Raw genomic sequence first — 18666 nt, forward strand, 5'->3', positions numbered from 1 at the left:
TCCTGCAATGGAACAGAAGTTGACTTCAGTAGGACTAATCCATAATTACAGAGTGAACAGAGAGCAGAATATGCTCCTAAAATATTTTAAATATAAATTTCATTGTCCATGACTACTGCAATAATGACTTTACAACTTCTCTCTCTGGAGGTAATTAATAGAAAGGTCCCCTCCCCTTACTGGCTCCAATGATGATTTTGCTCATTTACCTACAAGATGTCTTTGGCTCTTGAATTATACTTTTGCTTTCTTGCAAATCTACATGTTTTTTACATTTCCATTTTAAGTATGTATCCTGTCTCTAAATATTGACTAATATATAAATATGATAAATAGAGTCTTTAACCTTAATTGTTGTTGAAACAGACCATAAAGACTGATGCCCTGACACAAAAATTTTCACCAGACTCTCCAGGTGGTGGGCCTCAGCATTCCAGATGCAAAGTTCTGGTGGTCTTTGCTATAGGCACCTAAGACACAACCCCCACACTAAGCCATCTGCCCACTCATGTGCTGGAGGAAATCACCTCCACAGCAGAAATTCCTCAACCAGCAAGTTCCGTTGTCCAGAACATTTGCTGCCATCAAATGTTAGGCGTTCACTAGTTAGCAGTCTCGTCCTGCCGCTCCTACGGAAGGATAACAGCCTCTGTCAGAGGAGTGACACAAAGGAGAAAACTGAGTCATTAGGAGAAGGACTGTTCAGTGGAAGATCATATGGGATGCTTCTGTATACAAAAACTAAAAAATGAAAGCCCATTGATAGGTTCACTTGTCCTTAGTGGTCCCTTCAGAGGGACTTGCTTCTCACCCAGTTGTTGCGGTAGTTGACAGCATTAACATCTTAAATTGTTGTAGTTAGAGCTGTCAAGATCCATGAATTAGAGTGTCAGAAAGATTTCAAGTGGAAGTTTAATTCTAGACATGCATTCTTACTTCTCTGTCTGATTGAACTAATATTCCAGTCTCTGGGGACCACAGCAGAGCAACTGCTGGCATATAGATTCACCTTGAAGTTACAGAAGAATTCTAATGGCGCTCCATTTCCTGCCTGTGCTGAGTGATCTATGGTTTCTACAGCACTAGAAGCAGTAATACACTCATATATGCATGCAATAGTTTTGTTTCCAGCACTACATCCAAAATCCCAATGCTTTGTAAGGGAAGCTTGGCGATGCTTTCAGACCAGCCCTTACTTGCATGCACATTTTTCTGAGACTATCTCAATGGATTTAGAGAAGTCAAAGCCATTTGGAAGCTAACAATGCTCAGAAAGTATGTATTTGTTTTGACCTGTAGTTACTCCCCTTTCGGGTTGCAATTAGTTGAGGACCAAATTATCATTTTAGCATATATGCAAAGGGAAGTAAACTTAACCCACAGTGTAAACACCATGGACCAGCACAGAAGGGCCTTATCTGTGTCAGGTACAGGGCAGGCAAACATCTGCAGAAGATCATTTAGGTGAAGCTGGCCATCTCTTTGGGAAGGAGGCTGGCCTCTGTGAGATCTCTGCAGGTCTGCCTGAACTTCTTTGGATGCAGTTAGGAGTGTCTCCCCACCCCCTTCCCTTCCTTTTTTTTTTTTTTTTTTTTTAATTTCCAGTTATTTTCTAGTGCAGCCTGCCAGACAGGAAGAACAGGGGATGTGCTTGTCCACCAGGGCCTCAAATGTATCACAGTCTCTAAGCAAAATTACAGGATGCAGTGACTGAAGCACAGGGTACAGCCTACACTAGGGCTGTGCAAAAAGGAACATCAGTCAGTCAAAAAACAAAGCAACAGTATCTTGCTGTCAGTGTCAGATTCACTTGTACTCCTCCATTTGCATTTAGAAAAGCTGTGTGTTTGTGCAGTTACTTTTAGTATAGTTGCATATACATGAGCTCAGGTGGAAGCAGAATTAGATGGGAACAGACTTCTGCAGAAATAATTGTGCCCAATGAATAGAGACTGATTATTGTTTAAGGTAAGAAAGTACTAATAGGGGGAATGTGTAAAGCTTTTAAGATACTCCAAGAAATCGCCTGAGGGCAAGGTGCCACATAGCATCAAAGCAGGGCATACTTCTCAGGCCTAAGTGTGAAACTTATCAATATCTACACTTGTCAGTTAAACAGCTTGAGGGAATGTTCCCAGGCAGTTATTCACAATCAACTATACTGTTAAAGGCTCCTGGTCACACTTGGAAGTCTGTACCAGAGAGCTCTTTCCCAAATACTTCCTAGGCACAATCTGGGAATCAGCACAGCCAGGAACTGAGCCCATTAGGCAGTCTGCCTCCAGCCACCTTATTTTAGAGGAAGAGTCTAACAGTATGAACACAGGCTATTGCATGCCAATTGGCCTCAGTGCCGGAGAACGGGCCCGGGCACTTTTCATTTTCTAATATAGATGCAGTCAGTATGTCTATGAGAATTCTTATCTCCTCCTTAGTGGAATATCCAGCATCCTTATTAAGAACAGAACCTACCTCATTTTCCATTAGCAAGAAGCAGTGCAAATTCCATTTGGAAATGCACAGTGTTTCCAAGCCTTCCAGAGGGATTTCTCACTCATGCTCCAAAATTCTATGCTCCTCAGCCTCTGCTCCATTATCAAGATGCATCACTGAGATCCTTCTTACATCCCCTGGTATTCTCCTGGCACCTGCTTAAGGTGGTTTCAACTCAGAACGTCAAGAAGACAGCTAAAATTTGAAGAAAAAATCCTCCAAAACCCAAACAGGACAAGCTTGTGAACACTCTGTTATGCAGTCAAATGACTAAACTATTAGACCAAGTTAGAAAATTATTTCGCTTCTAATAACAAATTATTTTTTTCCATTGTGTAATAATAACAATATTTAGCATTAGTTCACCTGTTGCAATACATGAGCAAGCTACACATACCTGTTGATGCTCCTCTGTGCTTCATGAGTCACGGAGATATATAGGGCCACTGAAGAATCAGTGCTGTTCTCAGCTCCAGAGAAATCCAGATTGAAATGCCTTGGCTACAAAGTTTTTGCCCGCAGGGAGGTTTGGGGCATCTCTAAATATTCAACACACCGGCACCAGAGCCACTAAAGTTAGCATCTTAACCCAAGGAATGGGTCATTTAGAGATACCCTGTGGGTAAAGCGGCTTATGAGAATCTGACCAAAATTTGCTATTTTCTGGTACTTACTCCACTAGGCTTGCAGGAAGATGCCAGTGTCTGCTTTGGATCCCCAGTTAGCTCACTCTCCTAAAGACAGGTACCTCTATCCTTTCTCCCGAAGCACTGAGCAGGCTTTTAAAACACGATCCGGAGAGATATTGTGTAGTATTTTGCCCAGTAGCAGAAATCTGGAAACAACTCTGGGAGCCACCACCCCTTTCTTAGGCAAATGTCCTGATATCTCAGCTATAGACTCCTGCTCTTCCCTTTGCTTATTATTTGGCTCAGGAATGTTGTCTCCTTCAAAGCACAGTAGCTAAGCTTTAGCTGGAGGGTATTACTTCCCAGGACAATCTTTATCACCAGCCAGACTGATCGCTTCTTTGCATCAGTTCTCTTGCATGGCCAGAATTTCTTAGCACCTTAAAGATAGCATTTCCTAATTAAAACACTCCTAGAATTAATTGCATAATAATAAAAATAATAACAACAACATGTGTTTTCACATTAACCTTTCCTGTCTTTAAATAAGCCTGTTATGCAGCACTGCCTTGAAAATTATATTGTTTTCTATACTATTACAATTACTATACTATACTATGCTATATTTCTACACTATTACTAAGGAACTCATAAAATCTGCTCTGCAAATTCACATTAAAGCATTCCCTCAATTACACCCTCTTAGATTTTCAAATCATTTTAAGCAAGACAGAAAAAAATAATAAGGCTACACTGCTTAAATAATTCATATAATTTTCAGCTGCCCCCCCTCCCCAATCACATGCATTTCTACTTAAAATTAAACAGAGAGGAGGGAGAGAAAGAGAAGTGGAAAAGAGAGGTGGTTTTAAATTTGTTGAACTTGCTTGAGAGAATCAAGTATGGTAGAATATAACCAATCCCAACCAACTCTGGAGGGAGCAAAGAAAACCCTGGTATGGATTTGTGAGATTTTCCGGAGGAATTACAAAGTGCAAGGACACCACCATTTTAGTGCAACCATACAAAGGAAGACATTTTAACATTACCAACCTCTGGTCCCTGTACACACTTCAGACCCGTATACAGGTGTGCTACCAATCTAGTATATTGATATTGCACCACTTTCTCCAGTACCTTCATACAAACTTCAGCCCTGAATATGAGTATTTATTATGCAACGTATTCTCGTGAGAAAAGCTGCAAGGTTTCATTGTACTCCTCACCTACAGGAAACAGACCACACGGACACCACCACTTCCTGGCCTGGGTTGGAGACATGATCTGACAGAAGAGACTGTATTTCAACAACTTTTATCTCCAAACTGGCTTTGTCAGGAAACTGGAGAAGGGTAAAATTACCACTGTCCTGAGAGGGGAATTATTATGGATTTCCATCCAAGGTAGCTTCTCTAGCAACATGTTTTCCTACATCAATTTTAACACATCCATCTGAAATTGAAGGGAGGCAGCTGCAGGATGTCCAGCATGAATCTCATCTACAGCAGCAGGACAGCTCTGCCCCTTACTGCCGTGCAGTAATGACTGCTATCACTATCAAATATACTGTGTGACAAAAGTGAACAGAAGAAGTGAGCAGTGAGGTGTTAATACAAAGGGTAAGAGTCAAATAAGGAGAAATTCACTGTTAACAAAGGATATGGCATCTCTTCAGAAAAATTGAAACAAGATTGCAGTCAGAGCCACTGGATTTTAACAGCACTATTTTGGATTCACCCAGGCACCAACAAGAATAAAACTCAGGTATCTGTCTCTAACACAAAGTTCTTAACTAAAACCCCAAAGCTGGAGATGCACAGCTAGTCCTAAATTGGACTACTAGTTTATTTTGCCCTGGACTGGGATGTTAGAGCGCAGAATGGCAAACTCTTTGCTGAGTCAGATTTATCACACTTGCAAAACTATGTGATTACTTTACAGAGGCCAGATGAGCTGTAAGTTCAAAGGAAAATGGCACACAAGCTGGCACAAGCACAGAATCAAGTCCCACGCATTTACAACAGTGGGGAACAAACCCAAGTTCATCAGTGCTGATACTGTGGTGAGAATCTGGAGCTGTAGTTACTGGGTTCCATCCTTCAACAAAGCTATGCTAACTATACAAACATGCTTACGTGCAGTACTTATGAATAGAGAAAAGAGCTTTTATTGCATCAATTGTTATTACTGAGAAAAGAAAAAAAAATGCTTCCAGGTAAACAAGCCATCTTCAAGGCACTGGTTCACAATAGCTCTGGGTCTGCCTCTGGTTATGTCTTTTTCAGCCCTGGTAAAAATACAGTACAGATACCTGGGAATAAAAAAATACCAAATAAAGACACTACATTACTAGATTACAGAAGTGAGAAAGCACAGCAATATATATGTTAATTGTGTATAAATACTGTTCTTTTTCTTTAAACAAGTTGATATTTATCTTTGCAACTTCTGATTCCAATTAATTCTTCAGTCATATTGTTATGAGCTTTACTTTTCTTCCGTTCCAATTAACATAAAGCTTCTTATTTCACATGATTTTAATGATACCTTACCCAAATTTTTCACAATGTTTGATCACAAAAATTTGGGGGTTGTTCTGGCCAATGGATCCACAGGTAGTTACTGGAGAATTTCTGTGTTTATTCATACTATAAGTTGATACACTGATGTCAGACAGCATGACCAGGGTTCACTGAAGAGTAGCAGCACCTTTAGGTCCCAAATTAAGACAAGAGCAACAGAAATTTAACAAGCTGACAAGGAGAACTGGGAAGCAGTTAATGCATACAGCAAGAAACCAGAAAAAAACAAAACCAAAAGCTACAAACAGACTAAATGGCAAGCTCTGAAAAGTATTTTGTGGTGCAGAATATTACATAAGCCTTGGCAGGATGATTTTGGAACAATGATTTTGATTGTTTTTAGGCTGCATTATTATAAAGACCTTTTCTATTTCATTTTTTAAATGTTTGTAGCTCAGTTAGCTTACAGAGGGAGGTTAGTGAAACTAATGGTCACACAACGACAGGCTAAAGCTGCACCAAGGGCAGGCAGATCCTGTTAAAGCTTTATCTCAGTTTCCTTGATGCCCCTCTGTCCCGAACAAGATCAACCTCGTTATTAGCGAGGTCTCTCCAGCACACTGACTGCCATAAAACATACCGATCCCATCACTGGCCAAGTAGCAAGTCCAAAGTCTTGATTAGGTCTTTAAAGCCCTCCTTTCATTATTCCCTAAGCGTGGCAGAGATCCACCTGCAGGCCCTTGTCACATTTCACTACTGGTCATGGCATCCTGCCAAATGACCTGAACAAATCTCAGTTCGGTAGCTGTATTCCTCACTACAGCTAAGTGGCATTGTTGCGTGCTGATAAATGATCTCCCTGTTCTACCTCACAACTAGCTTCACTAATACATTTCAGAAGAATAAGGCTTTTTACTTACGTATATATATCTTCCCATGAGACTGAAAGTGCACTGATATTTGCTTTGTTACCAGGTGAATGGCAGTGCATGGAGAAGGGAAGCTACTTCAGAGCAGCACTAAGTGTGCTGTGAATCAAGAGCCGCCGTTGCCACCACCACCAGAACGGCCGTGTCTGCAGCACAAGATGCCAGGGAACAGCCAGCAAAGGTGCCATTTTTTCCTTACAGAGTCCAAAAAAAGAGCACACAAAAGAGGGATTTGCTTGTGCTGCTCAAAGCAGCATTAACTCTCCCTCTGTGTTCAGTGACCCCACCAGATGGGTCACAGTGCACAGATGCTGGCATACAGCCCTTGCCTGCAGAGCCACCAAGAGCCAGAGAGGAGACCAGAACGGAGACCACAGGGTGAATCTCTCTCCTCCCTTCCCTTCCTCCTGAGATCTCACATTTTAGTTGTCCCAGTCCATCCAAGCCCCATCATTTTTGTGCCTCTCCTGGCACCCTCCCCTATGAAAGGCTTGGATTTCCCTTCCACAGCCTTTTCTTTACCATGTTTGTATATAGAAGATCATTGTACTATTGTTCATAAAGCTCTAGGAGATGAATGGTGTTACATAACTCCTAGTTACTGTTTTATCATTTTTTAGAATGATGGAAAAGTAAAATGGCAAAGCAGACTCCCCTTGGGGCCAGGCTAAGCAATCTAAACTTACGTTACTGGTGACCAAAAAGAATATTCACTTCAGCATCCCCAAAATGGAAGAACGGAAGGGTAATGCATTTCAGTACATACTGTCCCACACAAAATGACAAGCCATTAATAACTACAGCATATAGGCTTGTGTGTGGTGAGAAATCTTCCATGATGTAGCTCCTAATCAAAAGAGTTTACAAAACTGTGTTGGTTTTTTACATTTGCAATGATTTGCTATTCATTAAGCTCTGATATCTTGTGGCTTTTGATATTCCGAAGAGGTTTTATTCAGCTTGCTTTTCATTCCAGGTCAACTAACAAAATCAATAATGGTTTGGACAGATTTCCTTCTTGTAATAAGCCTAGAATTGGCATACGTAGCCTAAACTCTCTTCCTGTTTCAATGTTTTACAGGAGCTTTCTCAGAGTGATTTGGTTCTCTCAATCTTTTGTGGCAGAAATTTGCATTGACATGTTACGAGGCTTCTGCACCGTTTCTATCCCAGACACAGATACCTGCTGCCTGCTGAATTCAATGAAGCTTCTCAACACCAAAATCAATTACAGAAAAAGCAGGTTCTTGCTGCTGGAAAGTGCAATTACACTCTCATCCAGGCCAAAGTTACAACCCTTTATGCAGACAATCCTGGTACTCAGTTTGCAACTGATCATGTCAAGAAGACTGCTCTGATGAGTAGTGGCTGCAGGAATAGGCACTCTTTCTGTAGTAGGAATCTGGTGTTCTAATTAGTGTCCTGCAGCACCACTTGTTTTCAGGCTCACAAACTGTACCACGTACCTAAATATTTTCACCAAAGTCCAATGGGAACTGATGGCTCTAAGGTTTCAGCAGGGTATGTAGTTCGACTTTAACAATCTCAAAGATCAGTGCATCTAAAATACCTGCTAAAAAATGTTTTCTTTAGCATGTGCTTAAAGCTAAGCCCATGAGAAGTGCTTTATTGAATTATGATCTAACCATATTTCTGGCCATATTACTCAGTGTCTGGCAGCAACCTCTCTCATTAGAAAGCAAATCCTTTACTGCCTTATAAGCCAATTGAAATTACGCATCCTTGTAAAGAAGGTGTCAAAGCTGAGTTTGCTGGAACTGTGCTTGACAACTGTTTAGAAAGCCAAGCCACGTAAATATTTTCAATAATATTTTGAGAATAATTGGTTTTCTTCTTAATGGAAAGTTACATTGTTCTATTACAGAAAAACACAGCACGTTCAAACTGAAGGTTGATGTATGATTTGACAAGCTTTCACAGAACCCTGTGCAGCAGTTGGGTAATTTGCTCTCACAGAGCTTGATCTTCGTTGGGACAAATTCTACTCCCTGTACAGGGCACACATGCTGGAATCCAGAGCTGAATTTTGCAGACTGACTCCAGTGGGAAGTTAAAGGCCCCCAGCACCTTCCAAGACCAAGTCCTGTGGTATCTCTGCAAACATGAAGTAGGGTTCAACAAGAAGTCGTGATAATCTAACAGTTCACTGCCACTGAAGGGTGAGAATTTCGCTCCTCCCAGCTTCCTCACCTGCCTACTGACCTTCCCCATCCTGTCCTTGCATTGGCTCTGGCACTCACTTGCTTTCCAACTTGCTAATTTGACAGATCATCTATTTTGTTGTTGTCGTTGTTGCTGTATTGGATTTTCTGCCAGATTAGTGAGCTCAAGCAGCTTCTGGAAAAGAAGGCAGCACTTGCACAGGTACTCACCCAAGGACAGAACCAGTTCAGGGTAAGCAACAAAAGGGCACATAATGGGAGAGAGAAAACTGAAAAGGACACAGGAAGACAAAGCCTTCCCTTTCCATCAGCAACAGGATTTTAAGATCAGCCTCACCCCTTCCCCATAGCCCTGATTTGCATTCACCTACATCAGTTTTTCACCAGTGTTACTCCATTAATTGCAATAATTGCCGCTATGTAATTCAGATCATATAGTATCAAGAAGACCTGGACATAAGCAGGGTTCCACTGTTTAACAAGGGACTAAATACAGACATAACCCCTGGTCTGAGGAGCTGACAGTCTAATTCAGCACAATGCGCAATTGGAAGAGCAAACTATGGAAGACAAAAGTGATCAGGAAGGTGGGGATAGTAATTAGAGGAAGACACAACCAGAATTTGATCCTGAAAGACTCACTGTATTTTTTGGTACTTATTCAGGTGAGTCACATGGATTTAGTCACTGAAAGTAAATCAAACTATTTCCTGAGCAAAAACCTTCACTGTTAAGTCCATCAATGATCTAGATCTCAGCATGTGTAACAGGCAATTACACCACTTTGTTTCATCTTAGATTCAGTCTCACCAAAGGGCTAATTCTGCACTTCACCTGGATGCAAAAACTCTCACTAGAGCGAACAGGAGATATGCCTGTGTCTGAAATGCAGCCAGACTGAAGCACTTTGCCAGTTTTGTTGCAGAGGGTTTCTCAGCACACCACATCATCGTCCCGCATCTAAATAAACAAGCAAACCAACCAAGAAACCAACATCTACAATTAACGTGAAAGATCCTGTTCTCTATTACATCCAACCTCCTTCCCCCTCACCCCTGGGTTTTGGGCTGAGCTCTGTGTGACATGAAAAATACTACTTGCTTGGCACTTACCATGCTCGTTTTACTGAATAGGAAGGAAAAACATCATGCATTTGGCCATTATCATTAAATGGCATGGTAAGTGACAGGTAAGCAGAATTTGTGTCCAGATGAGAGAATGTCAAAGCATGGCTTTACAAAGCTGATTTAAGTTTATCACAGTACATATATCTGAGGTACTTGCATAAATTATATTCTTGATTTACTATTTACTTAGTTGTATTAGGAAATTTGTTAGAAACAAACCTTGAGCGTTGACAATCAAGACTTCTCTTTCTGCTAGTCTCACTGTGCCATTGTATGTGGTAAAGGCATGAAAACATCCTTCAGCAATAAAACAGAAGTCTGAGGGGAAAACAGAGGTGTCCTTTGCAAAGAAAATGATAACACAGCTCTTTGATTTAAAGTAAAGAAGCAACTTCACGTAAGTCTTCGCTAGGAGGCTGCACAGTGCTGTGTTATCACAATGAAGATGTGTCATTCATCTTTCAACAACATCTTGACTGTAAAATCCACCTTTCAGAGGTTTTGTTTGGAAACGAAAGAAAACAAGGATGTGTTTTCATGAAAGGTGATGCCTTCCATCTGAGTCCAAGATATAAGCCACACAATGGTTACTTAAGTAGCACAGCATGCCATATTAGACTCTTTAAGTGCCGTCCATTTCCCGTCTGTGATAATTAAAAACAGTGAACTGTGTACACAAATAGTATGGATACATAAAGGTGACTGATACGCAAAAGTAATCTGGAGTGTACAGTGAAAATAGTTTTGCAGATACTGCACTCATATTCTACTTTCTTGTATCTACCCACACCCTTGTGTTTTTGATCTGTTGTGCACTTGGATCAAAACCAGTAACAGCAGACAATTTTTTTCTTTTGGTCTCAAAAATATACCGAAGGTATAAAACTGTAAAACTACAAAAAAAAAAAAAAAAAAAAAGCTGCACGTACATTTTTTTGAGTGGGGACAGTAAGCACAGGACTGAATTATTTAGAAATTCTGAAACAGTAAGCTAATTAATAAAGTTATTTATAAAGAAGTATATCTACAATTTTTAATAATTTAAGGCTCACAAGAAACGAACATATCTATGACAATTAAAGTTTTCTGCTATAAGGTTAAAAGCACCAAATTCACTTCACATACTAGATAACCAGATCCATACTGATCACAAGTGGAAAACTGAAAGTGCTGATCTGCTAATGTTCCTAGTGCTTTAAAGATGTTGTATTTCACAGGAATAAGAAATCCCCTTTCAACCATAAATACAGTTATACAGATATAAAATATATTGGAATAATTTCAGTTTGAAACTACAGTACAAAAAACCTCACTCTCCCTCCCCAACCCCACCCATTCATTCTCCACACACACGTCCCCCAACTCTTTTAATACTAAACTTGGAGCAACTGAATTGGTTACAAATGACCCATTTAAAACCAACCACCATTTGCTAAAATAAGTTTCTACAAATTAGATTTTGCACTGTCATAATTCACCAGCCCCTGCATCATGGAGCGTAGCTTATTCTTAGTCTATTTTAAAAATAGGTGACCCTTTGTGTCATGGAAAAAGAACATAAAAACATGTATTTCTGGAGGACTACTCAGGACAGTGATCAATTTATAAAATATAGCCTGATTTAAAAAACTAGTTGGTACCAAAAGAATCATTATAGCAATAAGTTTCCAACACCAGCAAATCCTTCTGCATCTCTGAACTCCGTCTCCTCTCCTTACAGGTCTGTTTCCCTACTGGTGTCCAGACAGAGAGCATAGAGGGATTTTCTCAGATCTACGTTACTTTTTGCTTTGATATTGGTTTTCTCTAAGGAGCTGGTGCCATTGTTGAACCCCTCACTATTTTCCAAGTGCACAACAGATTTGTTCAGAGAGATTTTACTGGATCTTCTCTTCTCATCTGCCCCCGCTGTGCTGCTCTGAGCACTACTGTGTTCATCCTTGAGGACAGCTTGCTCTTCATGATCAGTCTCTCGGTGGTAGAAGTAGTTGAAGTTGGATACAATGACAGGGACAGGCAGGGCAATGGTGAGCACACCTGCGATGGCACACAAGGAACCCACAATCTTGCCCCCCACGGTGACAGGTCGCATGTCCCCATAGCCCACAGTGGTCATGGTTACCACTGCCCACCAGAAAGCATCAGGGATGCTGGAGAAATGAGACTCGGGGTCATCAGCCTCAGCAAAGTAGACAGCGCTGGAGAAGAGGATGACCCCGATGAAGAGGAAGAAGATGAGGAGGCCGAGCTCCCTCATGCTGGCTTTCAAAGTCTGTCCCAAGATCTGCAGACCTTTGGAGTGCCTGGAGAGCTTGAAGATCCTGAAGACTCTGACCAGGCGAATGACTCTGAGGATGGCCAGGGACATGGCTTGCTGCTGGCCCCCGCCCCCATTGCTACTGCCAGCCCCAGGCTGCTGCTGCTCTTGGACCAGCTCGGTGCCCAGGGTGATGAAGTAGGGGATGATGGCCACAATGTCGATAATGTTCATGATGTTGCGGGAGAACTCAGGCTTGCTGGGGCATGCGAAGAAGCGGACGAGGAGCTCAAAGGTGAACCAGATCACACAGGTGGTCTCGATGATGAAGAAGGGGTCAGAGAGGCTACTGGGTGGCTGCATGGGTGGGGAGTCCCCAGTTGTGCCATTCAAACCTCCACTTTGTGGGGGTAGGGGCACGGGCATCTCCCTCTCGTCCCTGAATTCTGGCAGTGTCTCCAGGCAGAAGGTGATGATGGAGATGAGGATGACCAACACAGAAACGATGGCAATGGCTCGAGCTGAGCCTGAGCTCTCGGGGTACTCAAAGATGAGCCAGACCTGGCGCTGGAACTCGTTGCGGGGCAGGGGCTTCTCCTCCTCTTTGATGAAGCCCTCATCTTCCCGGAAGCGCTCCATGGCCTCCTCACCCAGCTGGTAGAAGCGTATCTCATCAGCGAAGACATCGATGGAGACATTGACAGGCCGGCGGAGCTTGCCCCCAGACTGGTAGAAGTAGAGGATCCCGTCGAAGCTGGGTCGGTTGCGGTCGAAGAAGTACTCGTTGCGGAGCGGGTCGAAGTAGCGCATGCGTTTATCCGGGTCCCCCAGCAGCGTGTCGGGGAACTGGTTGAGGGTACCCAGCTGGGTCTCGAAGCGCAGCCCCGAGATGTTGATCAGCACCCGCTGGTGGTGCATGACGCCCCGGTTCGCCGCCGCTGCCTCTTCCTCCTCCTCCTCGCCCGCCGCCGCCATGGCCATGCCCCGGCGGTGCCACCCTTCCTCCAGGGGGCCCATCTCCGCCGCCGGGCCGGAGCGCGGGGCGCGCGGCGGCGGTTGGGGCGGCGGTTGGGGCGGCGGTTGGGGCGGCGGTTGGGGCGGCGGTTGGGGCGGCGGTTGGGGCGGCGGTTGGGGCGGCGGTTGGGGCGGCGGTGGCGCTCCGCGCGCTGCCGCCCGGCCGTTGGGGCTGCCCGCGTTGCCGCTGCGCCGCCTCCCGCCGCCTCCCCGGGGGGCCGGCGGGGGCCGTTCCCGCTCCTCGTCCGCCGGCAGCGGCGGCGGCGGGGCGCCCTCCCTGCCGTCGCTCAGCCGCGGCGTGGCGGCGGCGGAGCCGGCGATGTGGAGCACGCCGCCCCGCCGCCGAGCCCAGACGCTGCCGCCACTGCCGGCCGCCGCATCCTCGCCGACCGCGATGGCCGTGGTGCCGCCGTTCTCCAGAGTCACCAGCGCGATCTCCATGGGTAGCGGCGGCAGGAGGCAGGCGCGTCTGAGGCGACGGGCATGCTGCGCTCGCCGTCCCCCCCGCCGCTGCGGCCACCTCCGGGCGGGCGAGCAGGCGGGCGGGCGGCCGCCCTGCCCTGCCCTGCCCTGCCTTGCCCTGCCCTGCCCCGTCCGCCTCTGCCTCACTGCGCGGCCGAGCGCGGCCGAGCGCGGCCGGGGAGAGCCGCCCTGGGACCCGGATATGAGCGAGCGATCATTATATGATGGTCACTTGACGTCAAAAGGATCCCTTCTCCCTCGTGCAGGCAGCAGCAGCCTCCACCGGGCACCGGGACACCGCATCCCCCCCGCCGCGCCCCGCCCCGCCCCGCCCCGCCCCGAGGGGGCCGCTCGGGGACCGCTGCCGGGAAGGGGGGAGCCGGGCACGGGGGGCGGCGGGGGCACCTGTGCCCGGGGCGGTGGGGGGCAGGGGCCGCCCTGCGCCCCGTGGGGTGCAGTGACACCGCCCGCCCCCCAGCCCCAGCTGCCCCCCCCCCGGCCCCCGCCCCGCTACCGACGCCGCAGCAGGGGATTACGGTGCGGCCCCCACGCGTGGATTACTCGCTAAAGGGATTGCGCGCAGGGAGGGCTCTGGCTGTAAGCCCCACTCACCCATAATGAAAATCATAATCGAAGGCACCGGGGATTCCCGGCGCCTCTTGATGTGTCGTGTCCGTGTCCCCCGCCCCCGTTCCGTCCCCCCCCCGCCCCCCCCCCCCCCCCAGGGTAATGAGAACAAAGGAAGGCATTGGGTAATCTTTTTATCGCTTTGCTTTGCTCTCCCCTCTCCTCCCCCCAGTTTATAATGGAATTGGTGCTGCTCCAAAAGGTGCTTCCAAAGCCACAAGATGACAACATTTCTACCAGGCTACCTTCATCCTAGCATTTGCAAACAGGGACCATACTTTGATGCATTCTTAAACCAACATCCAAAGCTGATATATTTCAGTAGATGCACATTTTATTAGAGAAAATGACTTGATGCAGCTTTACACAATTACTTCAATTACAGTTCAGTAATACAATCAGTGCTAAGATCTTATTTTCTACAGACGGTGAGCATATCTGTTCTATTCAGGGTCTACAGGGGAATATACTATATGTGTATACAAATGCTGTAGGATGAAATCATATATCTACCACTCCCCTCTTGAGAAATTTCTGGGTTTCTAACAAAATCAAGTACAAAAAATATTAAATTAAGTGAAAAACCATTTTACCTTCCAGTTGGCACCACTGCAGTGACATTTTTACTGAATCCTTATGGTAGTACTCATCACTCCAGCAAACAGTTTACCTACATTTACTGGGATTAGTGGGTTTACACTTAATTTAAAACATTAACTTTGAGTATGAGATATGCCCAAAGATACTAAAAACAGTGCCAAAATAGAAAACCATAATTATATTAATTGGTTACTGTAAGTGATGATCTGCCCATGACACGGTCATGTTCTGTAATTTATGTCTGAGAACTGAGCACAGAATCACTGTGCCAGTGAAGTAATGGACCACTTTACTTATGTAAGTGATTCTTAGAAGAAAAATTAAATTTTCTAGAGCAGCCCTTTGAATACAATGGTCCTTTGATTTACAGGAGCAGTCATTTAATGGAATGATGTATCAAACGTGCAAAATGTAGTATAATACCCTTTGGGACCTGGAAACTCTGCAATAAACACAGGCATACCTGAGCACCCCAACAAATAACAGCTGATCTGTTATTAACCCATGTCAGAGGTTATAACCAGAGGAAGGGCTTGCAACGCTGGAAAACCAGTCTGTTTTTCCAGCTCTGTCAGATCCTCTAATGCAAGATATTCTCCCTCCAAACCTTGCCTCCAGAATAATAATTTATTTCAAGAGGAAACATCCCTAGACAAGTTCATATAGATCTCCCAGAGGCAACACCAGTAAAAATAACATGCACCCCAGGGGCTGTGGCACCTGGCTGTCACAACAAACACCTTTGGAGTCTGCCCAGTGAATGGGTCCCTTTCGCAGGGCCAGTCACAGGTATCCACAGATGCTCAACTGTGCTTTCATATGTGTTGGAATATACCCAGTAACACAACCCAAAATGGATGAGTTGCTGGCACCCGTGCCTGCTCCCTCACCCCTGTACTTTCATCATTCAGCCTGCTGTTCCTGCATGTGTTTGAACACACACATACCCCCTCTTCTCCCCTTCTGCAAAACCCCCTTCCAGGGACCTCCTCCCACAAGGGTTATATTTAGCCTTTGCTTGCAGCCACCCTGCATTTACGTGCATTAGATGAGTCCCCACAGGCACTGATAACAAACCCCAGCCCTCTAGAGGGACATACATGTGCTAACCAGCACAGATCTCCCCAGCCTCTTTCAAGCATCCCGCATAAAAAGCCACATCGCTTCTCAACCCTGTTCCTACACTTCAGTTCCTGCCTCTGGAGGCACTTTTAAAAATTCCCCTGCGCAGTAAGGATGCTCGGGACTGTGGCAGACGGCCTTCTGGGGACTCAGCCCAGAGGGGCTGACGGTGGGCACCGTGCAGGGTGGATGAAAATGCACAGAGGACTTGTAAACTTGCTGCCTCTCATTCTGCCATTCCTGCATCAACAGCAGGGAGCAGCACTTCCCTGACGCCTGGAAGAGATTATGCTGAATTTAAATTATGCCTTGATTAAAACCCAAGTTTCTCACCCTTCTAAATGTTGTGTTGCAGTGTTCACATCCTGAATTTGCAGGCAGATGGGATTACGCTAAAGTGCAGAGAAAAAGACAGACTTGCCCACATTCATCTTGCTGAAAGCCTCACTGAAAACCCCATGAAGAAAATGTACATTATTAATTGACACAGCAGGAAAATACAGCTGCTGTGTATCGTGTTTGAGTAGATGAGAACTACTTCCTTTGCAGCTTTAATAACTCTGAGAATCTAGTGTGATATCTGTGTATGTGGGTACAAAGGAAGAGGGGAGAAAGGCATGGAAAGAAGGTGGGAGGATGATGTTAAAGGGGGAGAAACATCTACTCCAAGCAGGGAATTTTAAAGGGCAATTCTTATTTAGCATCCTTAATTTTTTGAGTGTAGTGAAAAGACTCTGGACAATTTATTGAGCAGTCCTACCAGCAGAAAGCCAAGGTGCTGGAAAGAAAGGATGACAATAGTGGGACATATCAAGTGTTAAGATGTGCTCCCTGACAGAGAATTTATTTGCCCCCATACTTGGAATTTAGCAAAAAGTATTTTCTAATCTGAGCACTTGCACACACACAGTCAGCCCCATATACTCCAGCACATCCACACCAAAATTTACCACCTCTGCAGCTCCCACTGCCACTCAGTTCTTCTAACCCAGTCATAATGCCTTTTGTCATCCTCTGTCACTGGGATGTTGCTTTTCCCCTCCATCTGGTGCACACAGCACCATTAGTGGGTTATCCCACAGCCCAGTTTGCCCGTTTTCTCCTGAGGCTGGACACGTGGCTAGTAAGTGGGACTCCTCCGTTTAGGCAGCATCAAGGGGCTGCCTAAATGCGATACTTTTAAGATTCCCTACTTCACCAGCTTGCCTGTGTGAGGCTCATACAAGCTCTGCAGAAGAAGAAATACTGTCTAAGCTAGAGATTCTGTGTCTTTCACTTAAAGGCAGGTCTGCATCCTCAGTGCTACCTTACCAACACTTCCATGGGGAGAAAAGAGGATCATATCCTTGTGCCCTGTACAGCCATCATGCCGGAGACATGAATAATACATGCCTATGCTTAGACCTGTGGAATCATGTGCACCAGATATGAGAGTTCTATAACTGCCCCTTCCCCCATCTTCTGCTGTGCTTTGCACTGGCCTCCCCCTGCTCTTGGATGGTCCAAGTTGGATGATCCAACTGGATGATCCAAGTTGTCACAGGCTGGTGAGCAGCACCCAATACATGCCATTACATAGCAGGAGCGGCAGTGGTGTGGCTGCTGGGAGTTGTCATTCAGCGGGACACTCCCACGCAGCGAAATGAGTACCCCATCCCATGTGGGGTTCTCACATGTTGAGAAATGAGAAATGGAAGTAGTATGCAGAAGCTGCATTCATCTACCCTCCCCACCACCTGCCACATACACATGAACTATATATGCTCTGATACACCTGACTAAGGACACCTTGGGGACATCCGGTCTTTTCACAACTACTCCTTCTTGGGCCATCCCTATCACTGACAGTGGCTGTGGAGCTTCAGACTCACAAAAATTAAAGTACGAGACACACACCAGCCTCTAGAGGCTTAATCTGCCCACAGCCCTCCCCCTCTGTGGTGGTGGGACTAGGCATGTCTGCTTCGACACCTTTTGTGGGGACAGGGACCAGAGAAATGTGCCTCATGGGACAACTTGCATGCCTCCTTTTCTTCCTTGCTGTGTGTTGACTAGCAACATTCCCATCACTGCAGATGGTGAGGAAGCCATCTGAAGCTGAGAAGAAACCGAAGCGGTTAAAAGCAAATCCGTGCCTCCTCCAATTGGTTAATTCCCCAGCAGCCTGACCCTGTGTTGAGATGAATCAGGCCAGAGAGAGAGACTGACACAGTCATCAAGGGAGACCCCAGAGAAAAGACTCTTATTTCCTGTTGAGGGGGATTAAGTACAAGGCCATTGACAAATCACAGTAAACATCTGGATGTGAGTACTCCATCTATCAAAGCCTAATCCAGGAAGTTATTCATTAATGAATTCAGCAAATTCACACTGTTCTACATACAGGGTCAGCTGATCTTTTTTAATGTTTGGCTTTGAGGTGCTTTACATCTGTATCAACAGATTTTTATTTATTGTACAAAGCAATCTACTGTATCCTAGTTTTGCTTAATTAATTGTTCAGAGTAATTCAGCCTTTTTTAAAAACCACACACTGCCATATTTTCTGATAGTGTAAAAACAAAATCTAACATTTAAAACCCAACCACCACATTCCTGCATTTTGTATCGGTTTTTAATTTTAAGCCCAAGTTCCTCTGGAAACTTTCCGTCACTGTGTGATGGAAAAAAAACATTAAATAGTAATTGATTTTCTTTT

At 45.0% G+C, this 18666-nt stretch overlaps 1 protein-coding gene across 1 annotated transcript; it reads right to left on the reverse strand.

Moving 5' to 3' along the window:
- Positions 1 to 9097: 9097 nt before the first annotated feature.
- LOC104039484 (potassium voltage-gated channel subfamily A member 5) lies at positions 9098 to 13828 on the reverse strand. Its single transcript, XM_064462213.1, has one exon. It carries the CDS (start codon positions 13596 to 13598, stop codon positions 11601 to 11603), a length of 1998 nt encoding a protein of 665 aa, XP_064318283.1. The 5' UTR covers positions 13599 to 13828; the 3' UTR covers positions 9098 to 11600.
- Positions 13829 to 18666: the final 4838 nt, after the last annotated feature.

The sequence above is a fragment of the Phalacrocorax carbo genome, chromosome 1 (genome assembly GCF_963921805.1).
Source record: "Phalacrocorax carbo chromosome 1, bPhaCar2.1, whole genome shotgun sequence".
Lineage (NCBI taxonomy): Eukaryota > Metazoa > Chordata > Aves > Suliformes > Phalacrocoracidae > Phalacrocorax > Phalacrocorax carbo.